This window comes from Chaetodon trifascialis, chromosome 2 (genome assembly GCF_039877785.1).
Source record: "Chaetodon trifascialis isolate fChaTrf1 chromosome 2, fChaTrf1.hap1, whole genome shotgun sequence".
Lineage (NCBI taxonomy): Eukaryota > Metazoa > Chordata > Actinopteri > Chaetodontiformes > Chaetodontidae > Chaetodon > Chaetodon trifascialis.
The window spans coordinates 20,300,781-20,321,499 of NC_092057.1; the positions used below are offsets into that span (position 1 = coordinate 20,300,781).

Sequence of the window (20,719 nt, forward strand, 5' to 3'; positions counted from 1 at the left end):
AATCTTCAGGCAAATTTCCTTGTTGTCAGTCATGCAAAAGGCTTGTTGTCTCTCACTTGAAGTTACAACTCAGAGTAGTATCAGAGTAGCAGTAGTATCGGACCCGATACCTGATACTGGTGTTGGTGCATTGCTATATTCAAGTGAAGTTATTTTCTGTCAATGAGAAAAATTCTTGAGAAAGAAAGAAATGTTTTTGCCTCATTTTACATGTCCTAGGCGAGTTCACATCTATTTGCATTTTTTGATTGTTTTTGTATTCAGTGGCACCATCTGCAGATTTCACTTCGTATTCAGCCTGAATGCATTTTAAAGTCCCGGATGTACTTCAAAACGAATGTGAAAAGCAGGGCAGATAGCTCACACATTTCTGTTTACAGTTCAGTGTGTGTCTTTGTGTCGGGTGGTGCGGTAATATTGCCGCCAATTTCCCAAAGGCAGTGAGTAGGGTTGGGTTGTGTGATGGCACCGTACAACAAAAGAAATGTGTCCATCAGCAGTGATTTGGCAATAGCATTTCCACTGCAGATTCTATTCCTCAAGCCTTAATTCATATATGCACTGCTATCCTGCTACACAGCAAGTGAGTGTCTTGATGATATTGTGTGGAATGTAGCTGCTTTATACTCTTTTCTTTGCTTGGCTGTATATTGCTTTGCACTGTTTCATTGACATTACAGGGAGCTCCAAACACATGAAGCACTGATATCAATGCAAAAAAAGTTATCATTATGAATGAATCATCCTCCGCCTCATGCATTATCTACCCAGGTGCCACCACTCACCCAAACCAAATGGAGTATTTCCCTTGAGTGAGAATGCATCCGAAAGTGCCACTCTGGACAATGCCCGGACCTGATTCTACAGACATTGTTTGGAGTTCATCTGAAAAGGCTTTAGTGTCTATGCTATATATTTGGGACACGCAGTGCCATGTAACAATCCAGCTGCCTTGCAAGGTCTTGTAATGTGGGCAAGTGGGCAACAGGACTACTTACCATGTTCTTGTGTGATCTGAGAGCGGCAGTCGGTGGTGATAATGTGCCACTCTTGCATCTCTGTCACTTCCTTTTCAACCGTGAAGCTTCCATTTGGGAAGCGTATGGTAGTTTTAAACCATTGCTCAGTTGAATTTACATAACAGTTCTATACCATGATATATACCGTTACCATGATATAAAATTACATATCCCATGATTTTGGCCCTATCACCCGCCCCTAGTTTGGATGTCGGAAGGAGCAGTTCCCTTCATTTGCACCCTGCAACAGAGAGCCAGTGTAGTAAACAGAGAAGTTGTATGGTGTGAGGAACTCCAGATGGGTGGCAGTATTCTGGACTAGCTCCAGGCAGTAGGTCAGGTGTCTCAAGCAACAGCTCCCATTGACATAAGGAATGTGTTGCACTAGTCCCCAGCTGGAGCTGACAAGAACCTGCTTGCATTCGTCAATAGATCACACCCAGTTTGCTGTCCAAGTTGAAATCGCCATGATATTGTTATTGGTGATAGACGGATCCCAGCACAGACATTCTTTTGTCTTGAGGGAACAGTAGGTCAGTCTTGTAGGTGCCTTGGAAGAAAACTGCCAAGAAAGCAGTGATGTTTTCCTCCACTTAAGCATCAGATGGGCATAATGAGAAGAATAGCTGGGAATCATCAGCATAGCAGTGGCAGGAGAAACTCAAATCATAACTTACAGTATTAATAAAATAAGTCCCAGAGCCAGCAGCTCATTTTCTCTTTGCTACTCTGAAGCCACTTGATAGGACTAGCTATTAGAAAAACAATATCAAGTTAATGTAATTTATTTTAATTTACCCATGGTCGGAAAATGACATTAGCTAGCTAAGTCAACTTACTTTTATGCTATGGTTACCTGCAACAGTGTGAGCTGGTTGGGGAGGTCCAGTGAAGAACTTGAGAGAGAAGATCAGATTCTCAAATTGTTGATTTTGGAAAGTTCTTTGTAAATCTTAAATGCAGCTCTCCCAGTTCAGATGTGAAAAAGGTGTGGGATGAGATGTTGTCTAACAATCTGACAGATATGTAGTTTAAAGCATACTGGCACCTTAAATGCGAATGACCAGCAGGCAGTTTGTTTACATGTGTATGCACAACAGCTTTAAAGCAACCCAATAGGTCATCAATTAAACCACAATGAAATTTCTCATTAAATTTATGTCTAGCAATAGTCTCCGCTTCAGCTTTTTTAAAGTTAAATGAGAAATACAGTAATTACAAATAACAATGTTTTGTCTGTGGTGTCTGAAATGATTGCTGGTGTAGTCTGGTGTAGCCTAGCTAACTAGTGATATCGTAGTTAGCCTAACTGCCACAAAAAGTTGAAGATTTAACAGAGTGGTCTTAGGTTAATGTATAATTATTTGGTATTATTTTTATTGTAGAGTATACTAGTCCCTTAATTCACTAAGATGTGAAATAATATGATATGAATTAACATTCACCAAGTGGTGCAGGTCAAATACAAGATACAAAAATGTGTTAGACCTTGCAGATCAACCTAAATCAAGAAACCTCAAAAGAACAAACTAGCAGCGAGAAAAGCAGTAGTATTTTAAGCTGAACAGAGTAACAATGTACAGTCATGTGCAGGCAAAGTGAGTTGTGCTCATGATAAAAGGGATGCTTTAACTGTGTACAGCAGCTGCTGCAGCCATTTTGTGCTGTAGCATTCACTGCCAGAGATTTATCAAAGGGAAAGGAGTGGGGGTGGGGCAAGTGTTGAGTGTAGGCTAGCTTGTTGTCTAATCCAAATCATTAAGCTTAGGAAATGTTAGCTGTTCGTTACACCTGTTTTTTCAGAGAAAGCAATCTATATTTATCTTATCCTTACATTCTACTTATACTCAAATGTATGTTTTTGGCGGAGAGGGAAAAACAGCTTATAGCATGGGATTTATCCTTCCATAAATATCTTGATTTTCATGTTCGAAACTTAAGAGAAATGTGCCATGTTCAGACACAAACATAGATGAGTTATTGAGACAGAGACAGGAAATTTGATTAAATGGCTCAAGGAGAATGAACTGCATTTTCAAGGCCAGGGTTGGAATGTCTACCACTTTAGGAGAACTAGAAATCACTAACAATGTTTTCCTGTTAATTGTGGCTAATCTAGTTTTGAACTTCTTACTGCAGAGCTCAGATCATTTAGAGAGCCCTGAATTTGTCTTTTACGTCTCTAGCTCCCTCACTAGTTGGTGAGAACACCCTTCTGCTGCAATGGTTTAGTCCATGCTTGGCTGTAAAACTCCAGACTGGAGCAGACTGCTGGTGTGGGGGAGGGGTGTTTGCACCCTGTGTGAGGCTGTGTACTTCAGTTCTGATTGTGTGGTGCTAGCTATTGCTCATGCGATGTGACTTCAACTGTAGTTACGCCAAAGATGGTCTTTAAGTTATCAGAATTTTACCAGATAAAGGAAGGGAGCAACTGCATGCAGATATTTCAGTTATGCAATTAATTAAGTGTTTGTCTTCAGGCAACCTCCATTATCTTTCTTTTGTACCTGTGTTATTTTGTTTGTTCTGTTGTGTGACATCAACATTTGTTGGCTTTTTTTTTGTAGCTATGACATGAGCCTCCCTCAGCAGTGCATGGCTAACAAATAATCACCATGTGCTTGCTTGATTCACATGGAAACTCCTGGTTTTTGCCCACCCCTACCCCTCCCTATTTTTCTTCCCTTTTTCCTTCTACCCAGCTCTTGCTAGTCTCCAGTCATTAAAAAAAAAAAAGAAGAAAAAAACAAAAAACAAATCACGCGTACAACATTGGGGCAATGGTAGGCTAAGAGGCTGTGCTTTTAGACACTTACTTAATAGTAACGCTGTTTTTTTAGATTAGATGTCTTTTGACAGTAATGCTGTGGCATTGTTCACCCCTACACTTTGTCACTTTGTCATTTTTCTGTTTAAAAAGGCAGGATCACTCATTTAGTTGCTAGGATTAATTTGTTTGTATTGTGGATTCTTTACTCTTATTGGAATTAAAATTCTAAATGATATGTTGAAAATTAGATGTGATACTAGTTTAACATTTGAAGGGAAAATTGAATGGATGGGTGGAAAATGGGATACAGACATGCAGACATGAGGGAAAGATCAATAATCAGCTAGAGAATGACTCAAAGTCTTGGCTCCCTCTGGTTTCCTGCTTGTCAAATAGTAGCAAACATAAAACTGTCTGATCATATGGGAAAGTATGAAAAACAATGCAGCAGGTGGGATATGTGTTTAATCGTGTTAACTGTTCTGCAGCCCATGAGTGGAATTAATATGAAGTGCCATGTAAACAAACAAATGGGAGCAGTTCCACTTCACTGTGTCTGTGTATATCAGTTGTTTGCGGGTGAATGACTGGCCTTCAGGTTCAGACAGCTAGCGTTGTCGCACAAATTACAACACTTGCTAGCATATCTGGATTGTATTATCACAATCCTGTCTAAGTTCATTTTCTCTGGGAAATATTGCAAGATAACATCTACTTGAACATTTTGGTACCTGAAAATTGCAGTATTGTTGAGATATTCTATCTTTTTAGATATTCATTAAACAATTTAATGTATGTCATTCATACTTTCTGCGGGATTTCACGTTTAAGTGCGTCCATCAAAACATTATCTGTACCTCTTACCTTGTTCGGGATCATAAGAGACTAGAGCCTTGCATGCATTGGATGAGAGCCAGGGCCCCCCTTTGTACAGGTTGTCAGTCTGTCACAGAGCTACCATCTAGACGGACAAACACATCCACACTCACTTTCACACCTCTGGACAGTTCAGAGTTTCCAGTCAGCCTGACTTGTATGTCTTTGGGCTGTGATGGAAACTGAAGATCTCCCAGAGGAAACGCAAAAAAACCCCCATGAAACTCCAAAGAGAAAGGCCTGATGTGATTAAATCAGTGATATTCATGTTGATTACGTAGAGGAGCTGTACATTGCCCACATTGACCTTTCCTGATCACACATCACTGCTTGCAACCAGGACACTTTTTGGCAAAGTCAGTTTGCAAGGGAATATCAAAGTAGCGTAATGATGTTTATTAACATGCCCTGACAAACAACCTGAATTAAGTCCATATACAAATTAAACAAGTCAGTATAATAACAATGAGACTAGAATAATTACTATTATTATTATTATTATTATAATAGGGCTGCCTACTTTAGGAGAATTGGACAAAATTTGCTTTCCTTTCTTACTGCTAAATATTTTAGTTGGTCTTTTCAACCAATATCAAATGTCTTGGTGAGAACTATGCTCGTAGGAATTACTTTAAATCATGTGGTGCTACTGTAACATGATAAGATGCTGTGCAAGATAGAACAGGCTCTAAGGGCTTTGTGTGGCTGCGTACAGCAGACCAGGTGGCCATTTTGAGTTTCAGTGAATCCAGATGCAGGCAGTGAGTGTGGGGGAGGGGAAGACTGCGCACTGTGCGCAGTAACGTTGGAATGCAGGCTCTGACTGGCTGACATCTATTTTCCCACCCAGTATTTATCTTCTTATAGAAAATGTCTAACATTAGATAACTTAACATTTTTTTTTGGTTTGGTTGATTAGAAATTAAGACCAGCAGCATCCCCTGTGACTGACAGAGACAGCTAAATGTCAAGTTTAATGGCATATTGGGTGAAGCATAAATGGCAACCTAAAGGAGAGAATGCATTATTTTATTATCCAGTTTTCTAGACTTAGGTTCATAAAACATTTAGCGGTATGGCTCTGAACTCATGTGAGGAATAAAAATGGAAGTTGGTTAACTCTGTGATCATAACTGAAGCACCAGACGTGGGCTCTTATCAGAAACAGTGAAATCTCAAACCAGGATTTGGAGGTGAGCACAGTGACATAGAGGAATCTTTTAATCAAATTTGCTGTTTTAGAAGTACATTTTTGTTCAGTTATCCTCAAGATCCCTGTATGAGTATGGAGATTTCTGCAGATGCGCTGTACTTGTTTTTTTCTTTTTTTCTTTTTTTTTTTCTTTTTTTTAAGGAGGCGGAGTTTGTTATAGGATCTGCTCATGCCTGTGCTCAGCATGCTGCTCGCAGCAGCACTGGTGGCCATTTTGTGTTTCTGCAGTAGCAGAAGGGGGGCTGGGCAAAGAACGCATGTTAAGGTTTTATTTACTCTGACAACAGGGCTTTTGTTGAAGACAGGTGAAGGTTGCAATTGAAAGTTCATTGTAATTTTAAATTACATGTCCAGTCTTCTGTCTGTTTTGAGTCTCAGTTAGTCAAATCAGGAAATAGCTTAAAATGTATTATTTCATTAATAGTCGATTGGTGCAAGCTTTAGTAAGGCAAGTAATAATGCACAAAGTATATTATTCAGTTTTAGGTGGGTGTTCTTTGTTCCTCTTGAGTAAAGAATCACCCCCGTGTTGGAATGGTTCAGTCTGTTGAACAGCAGCCCTCTGTGCTTATGGGAGAGTCTGCTCAGTGTGTCAAGCTGTGCTCTTAATTTCTTGCTGTGCACAGCTAGCATGGGACTGTGGAACTAAAAAGCAATATTTCTTGCCTGTAAATGTAGAATCTGTGGGAAAAAAAAAATACTTGATACAGTTTCTGCAGAGATGAACTTTCAGTCTCTAATGTGGTAATTGTAGTTAATCATGAGAAGTAGTTCTATTCATGTTTGTGTGAAAAGCGCTTATTTAGCTGAAGTCGACTTGTTTTAAGCAATTACATCAAAAATCAGCAAAAAAACAAGCATAGTATTTCATTTTTTCTTTGTAGACCCAAGAAAATAAGAACTCCCTGCCCTCTTTTAGAAAAAAATGAAACTGCACTTTGACTGTTTGATCATTGAATACTTCATTCTTTATCTCTTTTGTTTTAATTGTCCCACCCCCACTCCCCCCCACCACCAACAAAATGGTTCAGTCCATGTTTGACTTGGAGAGGCTGTTCCAGAGAGAGAAGTGTGTGTGTCTGAGTGTCTGTGTGTGTATGTGACAGAGAGAGAGAGAGAGAGAAAAGAGGAGGGGTGGGGGGGTGCAGCTGCCGCTAGATTGAGTGTGCTGTGGGTGTGTAATTTAGCGCTGGCTGTGCGCCGCTAGCTAGGTCTTGACTAAAGTGCACGTTGTGCTGCTTTGTCATGCTAAAAGTGGCGTATTCTTTGTCATTTTAACAATGTTTGATACTGGTATTTGTTTCATAACACGTATTATAAGAGATTTTCTATTATTTGCTTGGTCATTGTTATTGCAGATATGCCTTAAAGAAGGCAAAAGATCCTGGTGTTTCGTGAGGTGGTACAGTCTAAGCCAGGCTCCTCCCCTTTACCTTTGATATTTTCTCTGGCCTTCTAAGCCAGATGTGATCTATGTGTTCCATTGGTAAACTCGAACAAATTATTTATCTAACTTCTAATGAATGGCGCCATTTTCTCAAGTCCCTCCCTGTTATATAATTATTGAACATCAAAACAGAGTTTTTTCATTTTCTGTTCAGTTTGCTCCCATTAAAACCAACTGCTGGAGTGGGAGAGGGAGCTGCTTCAGAGTAAATTGCAAAATATGTGTTTGGCCCAGTTGATTTAATTTTCAGTCACACCTGTATGTTTTTTTTTGCATACAGGATGTCTGAAATAGAAAATTCTTCAAAGCTTGTGTTGATTTTTGTAAAAGTGTTAACAGTGGAAATAAAGTAAGATAAGATAAGACTTTATTGATCCCACACTGAGGAAATTTAGTAATAAGATGTATTCAAGTAAGAAGCTAAAATGTGTTTAGAAGGATAAAGGAAGATGTGTTTTGCCTTAACCAACAGAACATTAAATCAAACTGTAAAACCATCAGTGCCATCAATTTTCCTCAGTTCTTGGGGGATTAGCCTTTAGCGTGAGCTAGAAGAGAGCTGATATGTGAGATCACATTACAACCTGAGTCATGTCCTCTGTAGTCCACAGCGGTTGGATCATTAGAGGGATTGTAGAGGCTAACCTATACTCAGCTCAGTGGCAGCGAGAGCTTAGTTTAGTGCATATGGTAGCTTGGGTGATCATATGCAGTTCAGATAAAATCTGTCAAAGATTCAGTGGAGAAGCCAGAGGAAAGAGTTTATTTACAGCAATGTCAGGGTTTCTAATTTTGTCTTCTGTTTGTCTGTGGTGAAAACAAACCATAACAGAAACCACTTTTCAAAAGTAGGTAGTAAACCCTCAACATACACAAAACTACAATAATAGTTCAATCACTGCTCTTCAGTTGTATTTCTATGTCTTACATGGTTGTCCTTGACCTTTTTTATCATTAATCTTTTTTTGCCCATGGTGTTATTTTTGAAAGGGAAATCCCCCCTGCCCTTTGTCAGAATGGTTTAGTCTGTGCTGGCTGTAGATTTCCATACTGTGGACTAGTTTGTGCTAGAGTTGGGGGATGGGTGTTGCTAAGCAACAGTCTGTGCAGTGTACTTCCCCTCTGTCTGTGCGCTGCTAGCTAGGGTTGGTATTGATGATCACCACGCTGTATTTCAAAATGTTGCAGGCACAAAATTTGATTTGTATGCATTTGTGGTACCTGCAAATATGTTATATACTTGATAGGTGTCATCAGTTAGAAAAATCAAGTTTTTTGTTTCATTGTATGCATGATGACAGGAACATTTAACTGACTTTCCTTTTTAGGGATTTAATTAATATCCACTATAAGCACATGTTGAACCACATACCCTTTACAAAACATACCCCTGCAAGGAGCAAGATGGACTAGTCCTAACCGAGTCCCACCTCCTTTCTTTTATGTTCTCCTGCTGGCCTCTCAGCCGTTCCCTCCTCCCGCAATCAGCAAATACATGGAAGGCCTCATTTCCACACATCCTGCTAAAGGTTAACATTTCCTTGTTTTTAAAGCATGTTAAACATTTCTCTGTATCATTGAAATCAAACTCAGCTTTTGTCACTGCAGCTTCTCACTCTTCTAAAGGTTAGCTTTGGTTACTGGTAGAGGGTGCTATGCTAGTAGAGTAAGGCGGAGTTGTGGCTTGTTGTTTATGTTTGCTTTGTTTTTTTTAGTGAAACATTCATTTCAGACATCCTGTACATGTTAGGGGGTTTGCTGTGAGTTTTCATAAATGTTGATCAACAACATTGGTAGAGACATTCTGTTACCTGCAACACTGTGCGCGATGCCAGCGGCACGTGTGCTTTTTAAACACAGCATGTTCCCGGTCACACTCAAATCTTTGGGTTAAGTAATGGAAGTTATTAATTGGAGTCATGCATGTTCTATGTCCATACACACACGACTGTACATGCTTGTATTTATGGTTCTGTCAACACATTTGTGTATGGTATTTGGTCTGTATGTTAATCTCACAAATACCATGCATCAACAGGTAAACCATCTCCATGGCTAACAAGCGTTAAGGTGGCCATTCATTTCTTCTTTCTTTCTTTGTTTTATCTTTATGCAGCACTGTCTGGATGGATATCAAACCCACGGGATTGCACTCATTCAGACAGAAGCACAATTGCTTCTACTTTTTTTCGGAATAAATTCCATGGTGGGTCAAATGGTGTTGTTTGGAGTGGGGAGTCTGTGCTGTTGCGGCAGACAGCTTTGAACAGAATTCGGTATCATCTGATCATCCCCAACATGAAGCAATTGTCAGTAATTGAGTTTTCTAAGAGCAATATATTGCACCTACAAAATGATGCTTGAATTTTTTTTAGCCTTAAGAGCCCTACTTGCTCCGGTTGCTGACGCACACTGTCACAGTGGATATTTTCACTATACATGCTTGTTGCTGTTCATTTCATGTCACACTGTGGCTCACTCACTCTGTCAAGGAAGAGGTTTCAGTGTTTTAATGCAGCACAATGGTGCATTTTTTGAAAGCTGGTCTAACCAGAGCACAGCGGGTGACGATACATGAAGGTTTGAAATTGAATTGAATTGATTGGTATCTGTTTGTTAGATACTGATTCATTCTAAAAAATGCTTTTGTTTGTATTAGCCAGGGACACACCTAGGACTAACTGCCATCAGTGCCGCAGTCTGGGTATTGTTCTTGGGAGGCCAAATTGCTTCTTGTGCTTGTCCATGAACTGTATCCCAACCAGAAATCGCTTTTACTTTGGGTTTTTAAACGACTTTCCCATTGTCTTCAAAACAGCCCTGAGTTGTGTTTGGTCAGATTTGATGAGCATGTTGTCATATTGCATGAATATAGTTGTGCCTTCCACAGTTGAACCAATATTGTGGTACCTTTGTCCTTAAAGAGAACGTTTAGATGTTCCTCTGAACTGTGAGGTGGAAATGTTTGTTTGCTTCAGATCAGAGAGGTTTAAATTTGAGTCCTCCTGCCTGCAGTGGGACTGACTCCCTTGTCACTCTGCTCTCCAATTATTTGGAGTTGGAAAGACTTTTGAGTGTTTAGTGTGAGTTACTGCCACTTTGTGACATTTGACCAGCAGCTCAGTAGCTGGTTACCTAGTGTTGAAACAGTAGGTTGCTGAGGCAAAATTCTGAGCAAGCGCCTATTATGCAACTTTCAAGAAAAGAAGTTCTCAAAACCCAAAATGAAGGTGGAGTATGTCTCCTTGTCTCCTGTGTTTGATGCCCCCAGCTTCACAGAAATGTGGAAAATACTTTCTCATGTGTGCTAGCCTGGTTACCAAAGCTTGACTGAGAGTTAATATACATAGAATGTATAAACAAAAAAAGACTTAAACCATAACTTTATATATATTTTTTAATCTCAGCACGATAAAAATGGCTGAGTATTAGCTGGAGGAGTTGATGTGGACAAATGGAATGGAAAATAAAAAAAAATTGATAACATCTAACTTTGGCTTATTTAACATTTGTGTTTGATAAAATTAAGTTTCTATATTCTACATTTTGTTTATATTGCCAACTTGCTGAAGTCTCAGGCTGAACAGAAAAATCCACATTAAACAGGTTGGTGCTGCAACCTGATATGTATGATAGAGAATCCTGTTCAGCTAGCTACTGAGAGCTCAGTCTGGCAGCAAGCAGCAGAGCTGACGGCCATTTTGGGTTTCTGCACTGAATCCAGGCGCAGTGAATGAGGTCGTAGGATGGGGGAGGGGGATATTGTGCTCTGCGCAGTGTGCAATAACATTGGAATGTGAGCTGTATTAGTGATCGTGCTCGCAATTCACACCGCTATTATTTTGTTTGTGCTGACTTTTTACATGATGCTTTTCTCAGGTCAAATTTATGCTGAAATACCTTCCCACTTGTTTTTACAATAAGGATTTTACTGTCATTGCATGAAGAATACTTGGAATGGCTTACAATGTTGTGCGTATGCACCAACATCTCACTGCGCTGCATGATCTTTACAGTGTAAAGTATACACTCAGTCCAGATCAGTTTTCTTGGTGAATAGTCTGTTTTTTCACACACATGTGGCAGCTTGCTAAGTTGCAAAATACACAAGGCTAAATGAAACAAGGCCTTTTCAGGTGGCTCTGTCAGCTGCAGTCTTGCAAGTCAGCAATGCAGTGCCAGTAAAGCTAACTGACTTTACATTGTATAACTGCAGCAGTTTATTACTCTCACCATATGAGATTTCAAAATTACTTGAATAATAAGGGGCTCTATGTGTTCTGTTTCTACGCTGAAGATTCATCTATGTATGTACCATTTGAAAATGTCAGTATTTTTTGTCCTAACATTAGAGGTATGTTAACAGACAGACTGACTGATCTCTGAAATACAGTTAACATAGTAACAGCTGAAAAACAAAACATGTTGCTGTATACTCTTGAGCTCACATTCACTAAAATATGACTTGGTGAAGTGATGTCTTTCCTGTAGTTTGAAGCCTCTCTCTGGCCACTGTTCTGGAAAGCAGTTTCCCTGTTTTCAATCTTTTTCTTCTAGACCTCTGTGTGTGCTTCGGTTAGCATGTCATGTCTCCAGCTGGGTTCTCTTAGCCTGCTGTTTTAGCTGCAAATATCTTATTAGTCACCGAATACGTTTTGTTGTTATTTTGTGTAATTGATTTTAGTTTTAAATAACTTTGTCATAATACCAAGGTTGAAAAAGAATGGGCATCAATGGTATCAAATTATCATGTCTGAATGTCCAAAATATCTCAAATAAAAACATCCACATTTTTTCCAAAATCAACATAAAGTAAGCTACAACTGCTAAAACTGTTTCAGCAGTCATTTCACATGCAGAAACAGGAAATGAAAGAAAGCAATCCTATTGTAGTACTCTGTTGGCAAAGGAAAGTATGACTAATAACATTTAGAGCTAACACTTTGTAAACATGTCGAAGGGTTCTTGGAATCATCATAAATATACACACTCGCCTTTTCTGTCCAGATGGATGGTCAGCTGTATGGTGTGATGTAATTATACCCCGTCTCGATAAATGTGAATATATTTTATTGTTACCATCATGATTGTACATCCTGTTAATGAAACTCATATTGACCGCACAAATAAATAGCTCCTTTTGAAGCCAAGGGCTCAGTTACAGCTCAAGGGATGGAGATAGAATGCTTAATTCAGAGGAGCTAAATTTAGGATTACACTTTAATTGCATGGTCTGTGGATTTCATGCATAGTTGATCTTTTTCCTAGTTTGAAGCTGTAATGTAAAATTTACTGAAAAGCACATCTCTCTTTTTTTTCAGGTTGTCGGAGAATTCTGTAGTAAATCCATGACCAGGAACCTGTCGTCTTGAAGGTGAGTTATTCATGAATGATTACTTAAGTGTATACACTGCATGTTACTTAATATCATAGCACATCTTGCTTGCTTCTGAATGTAAAATGAGAATTTTACTGCAGCACACAGCTTTAATGCATTTCTACTTAATAATAATCACACACATACAAAATGAATATACATGGAATTAATACATATACAATATGACAACTAGCCTCAACACTACAATGTGTGCAACATAACAATGTACGGAAAAAACCCTTCACGTTTTACATAGCCTCCTTACTGCTGCCAGCACAGACTCAGTTTGCCTGTTGTGATTTGCTGAGGATTGAACCAATAGGAACTTGGGGGGATGGGAGGAAGGCTGGGTTGCTGCTATTGTTAACTTCACTGTCATTTCTTTTTCACTGCCATTTTTTGGATCGGGGCTTGGGTAAACATGAAATCATTAGGTTGATCAGCAAATTAAGAGAAATGGAATTTGTCAGAGCAGTTAAAGCTTTTCTGACTGTCATGGATAAGGTGGTGTGGCACACTGAGCTGTACCTTGACTGTTGTCACTTGAGGACAGATTCAGCAATATGTAATCAGGCAGTAAGGATTTGTCTGATTTAGCTTGGATACTGAGGCAAATCTGTACTAAAAAACTGACTGAGAACCATTTTGGTATGCAGATCTCTGTGAAAGACGAACCTTCTAGAAAAGAACAAACAAGAAAGTCATAGAGCTCTACAGTGACCTCTAGTGGTTGCTCTGAAACACTGCAGCCATTTCTTTAATATGCAGTGCGTTAAGTCCAGGTACAGGTTCATAAGCAGAAGAGACCATGACTGAGTTCTCTAGCAGCGATCACAGTGGTTTTGAAGGTCTCTCCTAGATTCATCATGCTCTTTGATAGCATCTAATCTCCCTTTGTCACTCCACAGACAGCAATGGAAGTTGTTGTGACAGAAGAGAAGAAGAAGATTTTCCGTGCTCGGAAAACCATGAAGATCAGCGATCGACAGCAACTGGAGAGTCTTCACAGCACTTTGTTGACAGCTACTCCAGGTTTGTCCGAGACGTCTCCGCCACCTCTCGTAAATGGCACGCACAAAGAGGATGGACAGAAAATGGAGGACAAAGAACAAAACAACATCTTGGATTCAAATGCCACCTGCGCTACATCCCCTGCCTCTCTGACCTCTCCAGGCTCTCCTGCTCCTTTCCTGTCCCTGAATCTGTCCCCTTCCCCTGCCTCATCACACAGCCCAAAAGCAAAGGAAGATACTCCTACCTCTCCAACGTCACCATTCCACTCTCTAAACTTTGAACTGAAAAAGATGGAAGAGGAAGAGGAGGGGGAGGAGGAGGAGAAGGAGAAGGAGGAGAAGAAGAAAGATTCTTTGTCATCCTCATCAAATGAATCCGTGAAACTAGCATCAACTGAATCCAAGGAAAACCAGGAGAAAGACGCAGAGGTGAACCGAAATATGGAAAAGAAAGATAAATGCTCAGAAATCTTTTGGACATTGTTACAAACTTAAACTATACATTCTCCAGTGTTGTATCAGGGACCTGGATCTATGCTGGATGTATTCAGAATGTGACAGTTAATCTAGAAATGTGGTTAGTCTGATAGTCCAGAAACCTTGTAATTTATTAATTGTTAATTGTGCTCTTCCTCAGGCTGAACAGACTGAAACCAAGGACCCGGCAAAGGATTCTGTCAAAGGTTTGGGTCCATGTTCGTCTGTGCCACCTCCAGTCTCTGACTGCACAGAACCAATGGACACAGATAAAGACACTAAAAATGCCAAGGACACTGAGGCCTCCACTGTCAAAATAAAAGATGAAAAGCCTTCTTCCCCCAAATCTACCACTTCCGATTCCACTCTCCCTTGTCCCTCCTCGTCTCGTACAGCATCCTCTTCTGGGGATGGGGATCTAAAACAAGAAAAGGAAATAAAAGAGGAAGACATAAAAGAAGAGGAGAATGGAAAAGAGGCTGTGAAGAAGGGATCAAAAAATGAGGCAAAGATGGAGGTGGATTCAGTCAAAGTAGAGACCAAAAAGGAAAAATCTGAAGTTAGACAAACCACAAAGCCATCTCGGCCATCATCCACTCCACCATCTAATACAGGTATGAGAGAATGGACGTTGGGTCAGGTAGCTTTAAGATGTTTACTGCATATTGATAAAGTTCAACAGAAAGCAAATGAGCCACAAGCAGTAATATTAGATATATTCAGCATTTTATACATGTGGAGCTTTATGTTCTTGTGCTATAGTTGAACCAATTGCACCCAAATTGGAAGGCTGTGGAAATTGAAGGGTTCAAGGTTATTACTGAAAGACACAGCTTGGCAATTGTCAGCTGTATTACATGTTAAGACATTATAATGTAAACTATTACCAAAACAATGTAGTAGTGCAAGTTTGGTAATTTGTGAGAGAGGGATTAAAATTTTTTTGTCAAAATCAGTGCTGGGCAAAGATATACTTTGACCCTAGTATGGGTCAAGTTCCAAAACCACTGGATTGCATTCATGTATTTAATGGCAGGTATTACACAGTGCAAGAAAAGGTAGACATAAGTGCTTTCAATTTGAAGCTAGAAAATGTACCTTAATCTTCAGAAAATGATCTCTGATGATGTTGCTTTTTTATGCTAAATGCTAAGAGCTAAGCATAAACATTTCTTCCCCAAAGTATTAGAACTTGCAAAGTTTCAAACTTTGTGTAAGCGATGACAATCAGCTTGCACATCCCGTGGAGAGTTTAGTTTAAACATAATTGGACTCGGATCACAGTTATGCTAACTTGGTTTCCGACAAAGGTGAAATTGTGTCAGGTGAAATGTTACAAAAATGTAGACACTAACTGGTGTCAAAATGTTGGCACACATAGGTGTACTAACTGGCTTTTGTTTTTGTTTCCCAAGTAGTGCAGGAGGACAAAGGCTCCACCTCAGGACTGAAGCGCACTTTATCAGAGGGATATGAAAGAGGTGCACAAACTGTAAAAAGAGAGGGGAAGAGGCCCAAGCTCGAGCGTGAGGAGTTGGAGGCACAGCTGGAACTCAAAATTACTGCGGAAGCTGGCAGTCACCATAAACTTGAGAAGGTTTGTATGCAACTGTCCTGCTGGAGAGAATTTTTCCCACCTGAACTCTGCCATTGGGTATATTTCATTACTTAATTTTGCTTTTCTTTCCCATTTACCTGATATTTATTCTCAGATTGTGCAACAGTTGGTGGATGAACGGTTGAGAGCCTTGCAGGTGACCATTTTTGACAAACATTTGGAAGAGCTGAAGGACAGAGTAGACAAGATCGACTGTGCCACTAAACACCAAACCGCCATTAACATACTCCAGGTAGATAGACTGGAACATCATAATGTCAAATATATTTTTGATTACATGTTAGAACACTCGCAGAATTGTAAGATGCTCTTTTGCTGATTAGTACTGTGTACCTGAGAAGGTGCTTGGATTTACTTCCCACAGTTAGCAAAGCACGTGTCTGAAGTCTGCCTCTCTGTCTACCGTTTGTTTAGGCCAAGATTACCAGACTAGCAAAAAAGTTTGGGGAGGCCAATCAGGCATCGGAGAACAAAAGGAAACATGAGGTAAGAGATTGTTTTGCTTTTGTTGCATGCTAAAATCTTTGCACCTTGCCACCATCGCCATGCAAGCGATTTTGTCTGAAAATGTTGTGACTGCAGGCTGTCTGTTTTCTGCAGGCGCTTGCTGCTGCTGCTGCTGCTGCTGCTGCTACTGCCACTAGTGCTGCCAAGACGGCAGCTGCTGCAAATAGCCCTCAAGCTCAACGGTAAGTGTGTCCATGCCCACAGTAGTTTCTCATCTAAATCCCTGTCAATCATACTATAAATGTTAACTGATGAAATTGGCAATGAGGTTCTCAGGGTTTTTTGAACGTGATGTCTAATCACTTCACTGCAAGCTCACGTTTGCCAGACCATTTCATTATGTGACAAAATATTTGATTAACAAAATTCACAGCATAAATGTATTTAAACATGTTAGCAATCTGCACTTTGGTATTTTGTGTGAAAAGAATTTGGCCTTTGTATGAACGTGACAATACCGGACTGAAGCCAGTACTCCACACGAAGCCGTTCACAGCGTGAATAGTTGACATTGTCCCGGGTTGCCATCCGTAATCACTAGAGACTGAATTTAAAACTAATGGACAGAATAAAGAATCCCTACATCCTCCAAATCCATACTTTCTTGGAAACCAAGATTCCATGTCCCTTGTTCGGTTTGTCAGGATCAACTTTTTTAAACTCATAACTTCACTCCAAATATTTCTTAAGACTGGTTTGGAATAAACAAACACGTGCCAGTCTGTGTTTTGCACCTGCAAAGTAACACCGCATGGGTCCAGGTCCTGAGTCTTGTGACGTTCTACAAGGTGAAGCCTGAGCCTTTCCTCAGGCAGTGCAGAGTGTAGTTAAAACTGCACCTCTCCTCCCAACAGCGTGCTGCGTCGACAGACAGTAGAGCCGCAGCCTGAGGTGCCCAGAGAGAGAGTGGCGCCCTCTGTTGGTAAGACTCCTGCACTGTCTGTCAAGAAGGAGAAGGAAGAAGAGGAAATGGAGGAGGAAGAGGACAAAGATATGTCACGTCATATTGCCATGGCAAAAAAGCTGGCGGAATTCAGTGAAGGAAACTGCAGAGCAGACATTAAACTCCGCTCAATCACTTCCGACTTGGAGAAAGTGCTGTACCACAACTGCAAGAGAAGCTCAGGGAAACCCAGACCTGACCGCTACGCATCGTACATATTTCGCTACTTGGTCCCATATGATGTCTACTGTGACTGGGTTGCAAAGGTCAATTATATTGGATTATTGGGCAAAGAGGCACTGCCCACGAACCTAAGGAGGACAATGAGGATGTACATTGAGCGTCGATTCCCTGTACTGTCCTGTGACAGCTGGAGAGAGATCCGTGACGTTATCAATGAAATACTGCGAGTGAAGAGAAGACCGGAATTTTTTCGGGAATATGATGAAAGAACTGCTGTGTCATATTGACAGACTTTTATTACAGGAACAGAAGCATACTGGGACAATTGTCATTATGCATCATTGAAATTATCAAAACATTTTGGCTGAATATTACTCTCATCGCACTTAAATTGTTGTCAGCGTTCATAAAAATTAATTAATTGCTTATTGGGAAGGATATGAATCCCTGAGGACTTCTACATGAGAAGTTATGGAATTGGTGCCACACTTAAAACCGTTTCACCTTAATTATGCTGACATACTGATAAATGCTTTGATTAAAAACTCTGACACGTGAATCAATTATGAGGTGGAATCTCGTCACAAGTTGATCAAACTTGACTGTATGAAACTGAATAAAGTGAAATGTTAGTACCATAACACATTCAGTCAGCTTCCTGTTGTGGACATAAACTGTTCTAAGCATGAACAGCTCTAAGCATAAGCAATCTTTCTAAACAGGCCAGTGCGGACCTCCATGGAGGTAAAGCAGACTCCAACAACTGTTTCTTCGTCCAGCACAGCTGGTGAGTAGCAGGATTTCCTTTATGTTGAGTGTTTTGTTGGTCATTTCCTTTCAATAGAATAGCCAGAAGCACCTTGGTCAGCAGTGTCACCTCCGATCGACAGAGCCATGGGCTTTGAATCTTGGTCCTGTTTCTTTCCATGTGGAGTTTGCATGTTCTCTCTGTGTTGGTGTGGTTCTGTCTGGATCCTGTTGTTTCCCTCCACAGTGCAAAGAAATGTTTTGAAAGACCAAAACCAGTAATGGCTTGATTCTACTAACAAGTGTTGCCTGTGTAACCAGACACAGGGGGACGTCCCTTCATTTCCATTAATATTTTATTTGGAGTCAGTCTGACGCTATCCTGCTGCTGTAAATGCTCACTACCATACCGAATCTGTGGCTGAAAATACCAGTCTACTGGTCGTTAACTCTTGTTTGAGTTACGTTTGCTAAAAGAAAAGTGCCCAGCTGTCATAGGAAATTGGTTCACCCTTTTGTTTTCAGTGTTAATTTGTAACATGTTTTTAAAAATGTATGTTTTCATTAAGAATGAATGGCAATATTTTCTTCAAGCCTGTCTGAGGGCCACAGACAGGCTTGAAGAAAATATTGAGAGATGAGCTAATGTATTGTTGGTTATGGTCTGGGATTTATTGACAATAACAGAAATATACAAAATCAGCAACATTATGCTTCAGGTTTCCCTTTAGGTTTGTGCGAGTGTGTGATTGAATTTGTTTGCATGTTAGTGCTGCAATACGTGTTAGGCTGTGTTTTGCCCGTCGCACGGTAGAATTGGCGTTAACTGCCAATAGGAACAGAAGTGTACAGAATGCTGACACCGCCCATCACATTATGAAACAAGCCATTTTTCCTATTTTCCTCAGCAAATCCAGTCCTGCCAGCTCCGTCAGTCCCCACTGCAGCCCCAGTCCCAACACCCACCTCCACTGCCATGGTTACACAGGCCCCAATCCTCCAGCTGATTACCTCCACCTCCAACGCTGTCTCCACCTTGGCCACTGGCATCACCACTCAGAGTCCCCCAGGCACCCTGCTTCTGAAGACGGCCCCTGGGAGCAGCATGATGGCCACCGGCCAGCCGCTGCTCATCCAGCTGCCTTTATCAATGACTAATGGCCAGGCAGGAACGCTGGTCAACATCCCCGTTTCCTCTTTGTCCACGGCCAGCTCACTCAACAAGGCCAAAACCACTGCTTCTACCACCACTTTTATACTGAAGCCTGCTCCCGCCATCACCACGGCACCAGCCTCTGTCCCAGCTGCTGCCACTGTCCCAGCGCTCCAGGCCTCCACCGGCCAGATGTCATCTGCCCAGATCTCCTTGGCCCGTGCTGTCTATCAGGGGGGTGCTGGGGGTATAACTACGCCCAATGCAGGGGTATCCGTGACCACAGCCAGGACCCCGGCTCAGTCTGTCTCTGTAGCAGGAGCTATGTCTTCAGCCTCTTCACCTGCAACCTCTGGGCCAGCAGCAACAGGTTCCACTGCTCCAGGACCACCACAAGGGACGTCTCTGACATCAAAGACAGGTGGGGGTGTACTTTGATTAACAAGGCTGTTGTCTGTGCAAGTGTTGAAAATGTCTCTGCTTCAATCAGCAGCTTGTAAAAATCTAATTTTCGGTTATTTGGACAAATTAATGGAATGTAAAGAGATCACATTTGGCTTTTCCTGTTTAGTGTGACTCTTAAAATGTGCATTAGCATTGTTTAAACATCTGTGTGCTTTTCTGTGCCATCTGTGTCATCACTCACTGGATCTATTGTCTTTGTCTTGACCAAAAAGTACTGAGTTTTTAATATTGACGTATATCTATATTTTTGTCTCTCTTTCCTCAGACAATCAAGCTACAGGATCTACTCCAACCAAAGCAGCTGCTCCAGCAGCACGACCCAAAGGCTCTGTCATTGATCTCACTGAAGATGATGATGATGTACAAGGTACGGCTGAGGGCCACCTCCTTTTTTCCCTCATTCAATGAAACCAATTTATTTCAATACATACTGAAAAGAAGCCTTTGGTCTAATGATGTTGTATGTGTATTGTGTGTGTTGTATGTTTTTCAGTGACAGGAGTGAAGAACGCCACTGTTGCAGCCCCCTCACCTATCCAGCGTCCTCACCCAGTTGTCAGCATTCCCAACAGTAAGGCCAATAAATTACATTTAGGGCATGAAAGGGTGATTTTGTGCATGCATGTAATTTTGTGACAAACATATCAACTCATGTTCTACACTTTATCCTTGCTGCTGGGCACTGTTGTGATGAAAATTGTTATCTGATCATAAATGAAAGAAATACTTAAAGTGATAACATATGCGTGCATGTTTTGTAGATTATATCTAAATTTTCATGTGTGCTCTCTCCTCAGGTGCAGGAGCAAGGTCATCCCCGCAGAGCAATCAGAACTCTTCCAGCAATCCTCAGTTGACGGTCCACCACCGCCCCCCACTGGTGAGGATGTAGAACTGTGTTTTACATATTT

At 40.8% G+C, this 20,719-nt stretch overlaps 1 protein-coding gene across 5 annotated transcripts in view; it reads left to right on the forward strand.

The window, feature by feature from the left end:
• Positions 1 to 20,719, forward strand: part of atf7ip (activating transcription factor 7 interacting protein) — a 30,594-nt gene that overhangs the window by 8,670 nt on the left and 1,205 nt on the right. For 2 of the 5 annotated variants that reach the window (XM_070978196.1, XM_070978204.1), the window contains exons 2-13: positions 12,647 to 12,699; positions 13,611 to 14,144; positions 14,353 to 14,806; positions 15,608 to 15,789; positions 15,905 to 16,042; positions 16,225 to 16,296; positions 16,393 to 16,499; positions 18,166 to 18,230; positions 19,099 to 19,764; positions 20,074 to 20,175; positions 20,302 to 20,379; positions 20,606 to 20,688. In XM_070978196.1, coding sequence (XP_070834297.1) covers positions 13,617 to 14,144; positions 14,353 to 14,806; positions 15,608 to 15,789; positions 15,905 to 16,042; positions 16,225 to 16,296; positions 16,393 to 16,499; positions 18,166 to 18,230; positions 19,099 to 19,764; positions 20,074 to 20,175; positions 20,302 to 20,379; positions 20,606 to 20,688 — 2,475 coding nt within the window. In that variant the 5' untranslated portion in view covers positions 12,647 to 12,699; positions 13,611 to 13,616. The remainder of the gene's footprint in view (positions 1 to 12,646; positions 12,700 to 13,610; positions 14,145 to 14,352; positions 14,807 to 15,607; positions 15,790 to 15,904; positions 16,043 to 16,224; positions 16,297 to 16,392; positions 16,500 to 18,165; positions 18,231 to 19,098; positions 19,765 to 20,073; positions 20,176 to 20,301; positions 20,380 to 20,605; positions 20,689 to 20,719) is intronic. The other 3 variants (XM_070978222.1, XM_070978212.1, XM_070978230.1) reach the window with 3 other exon arrangements.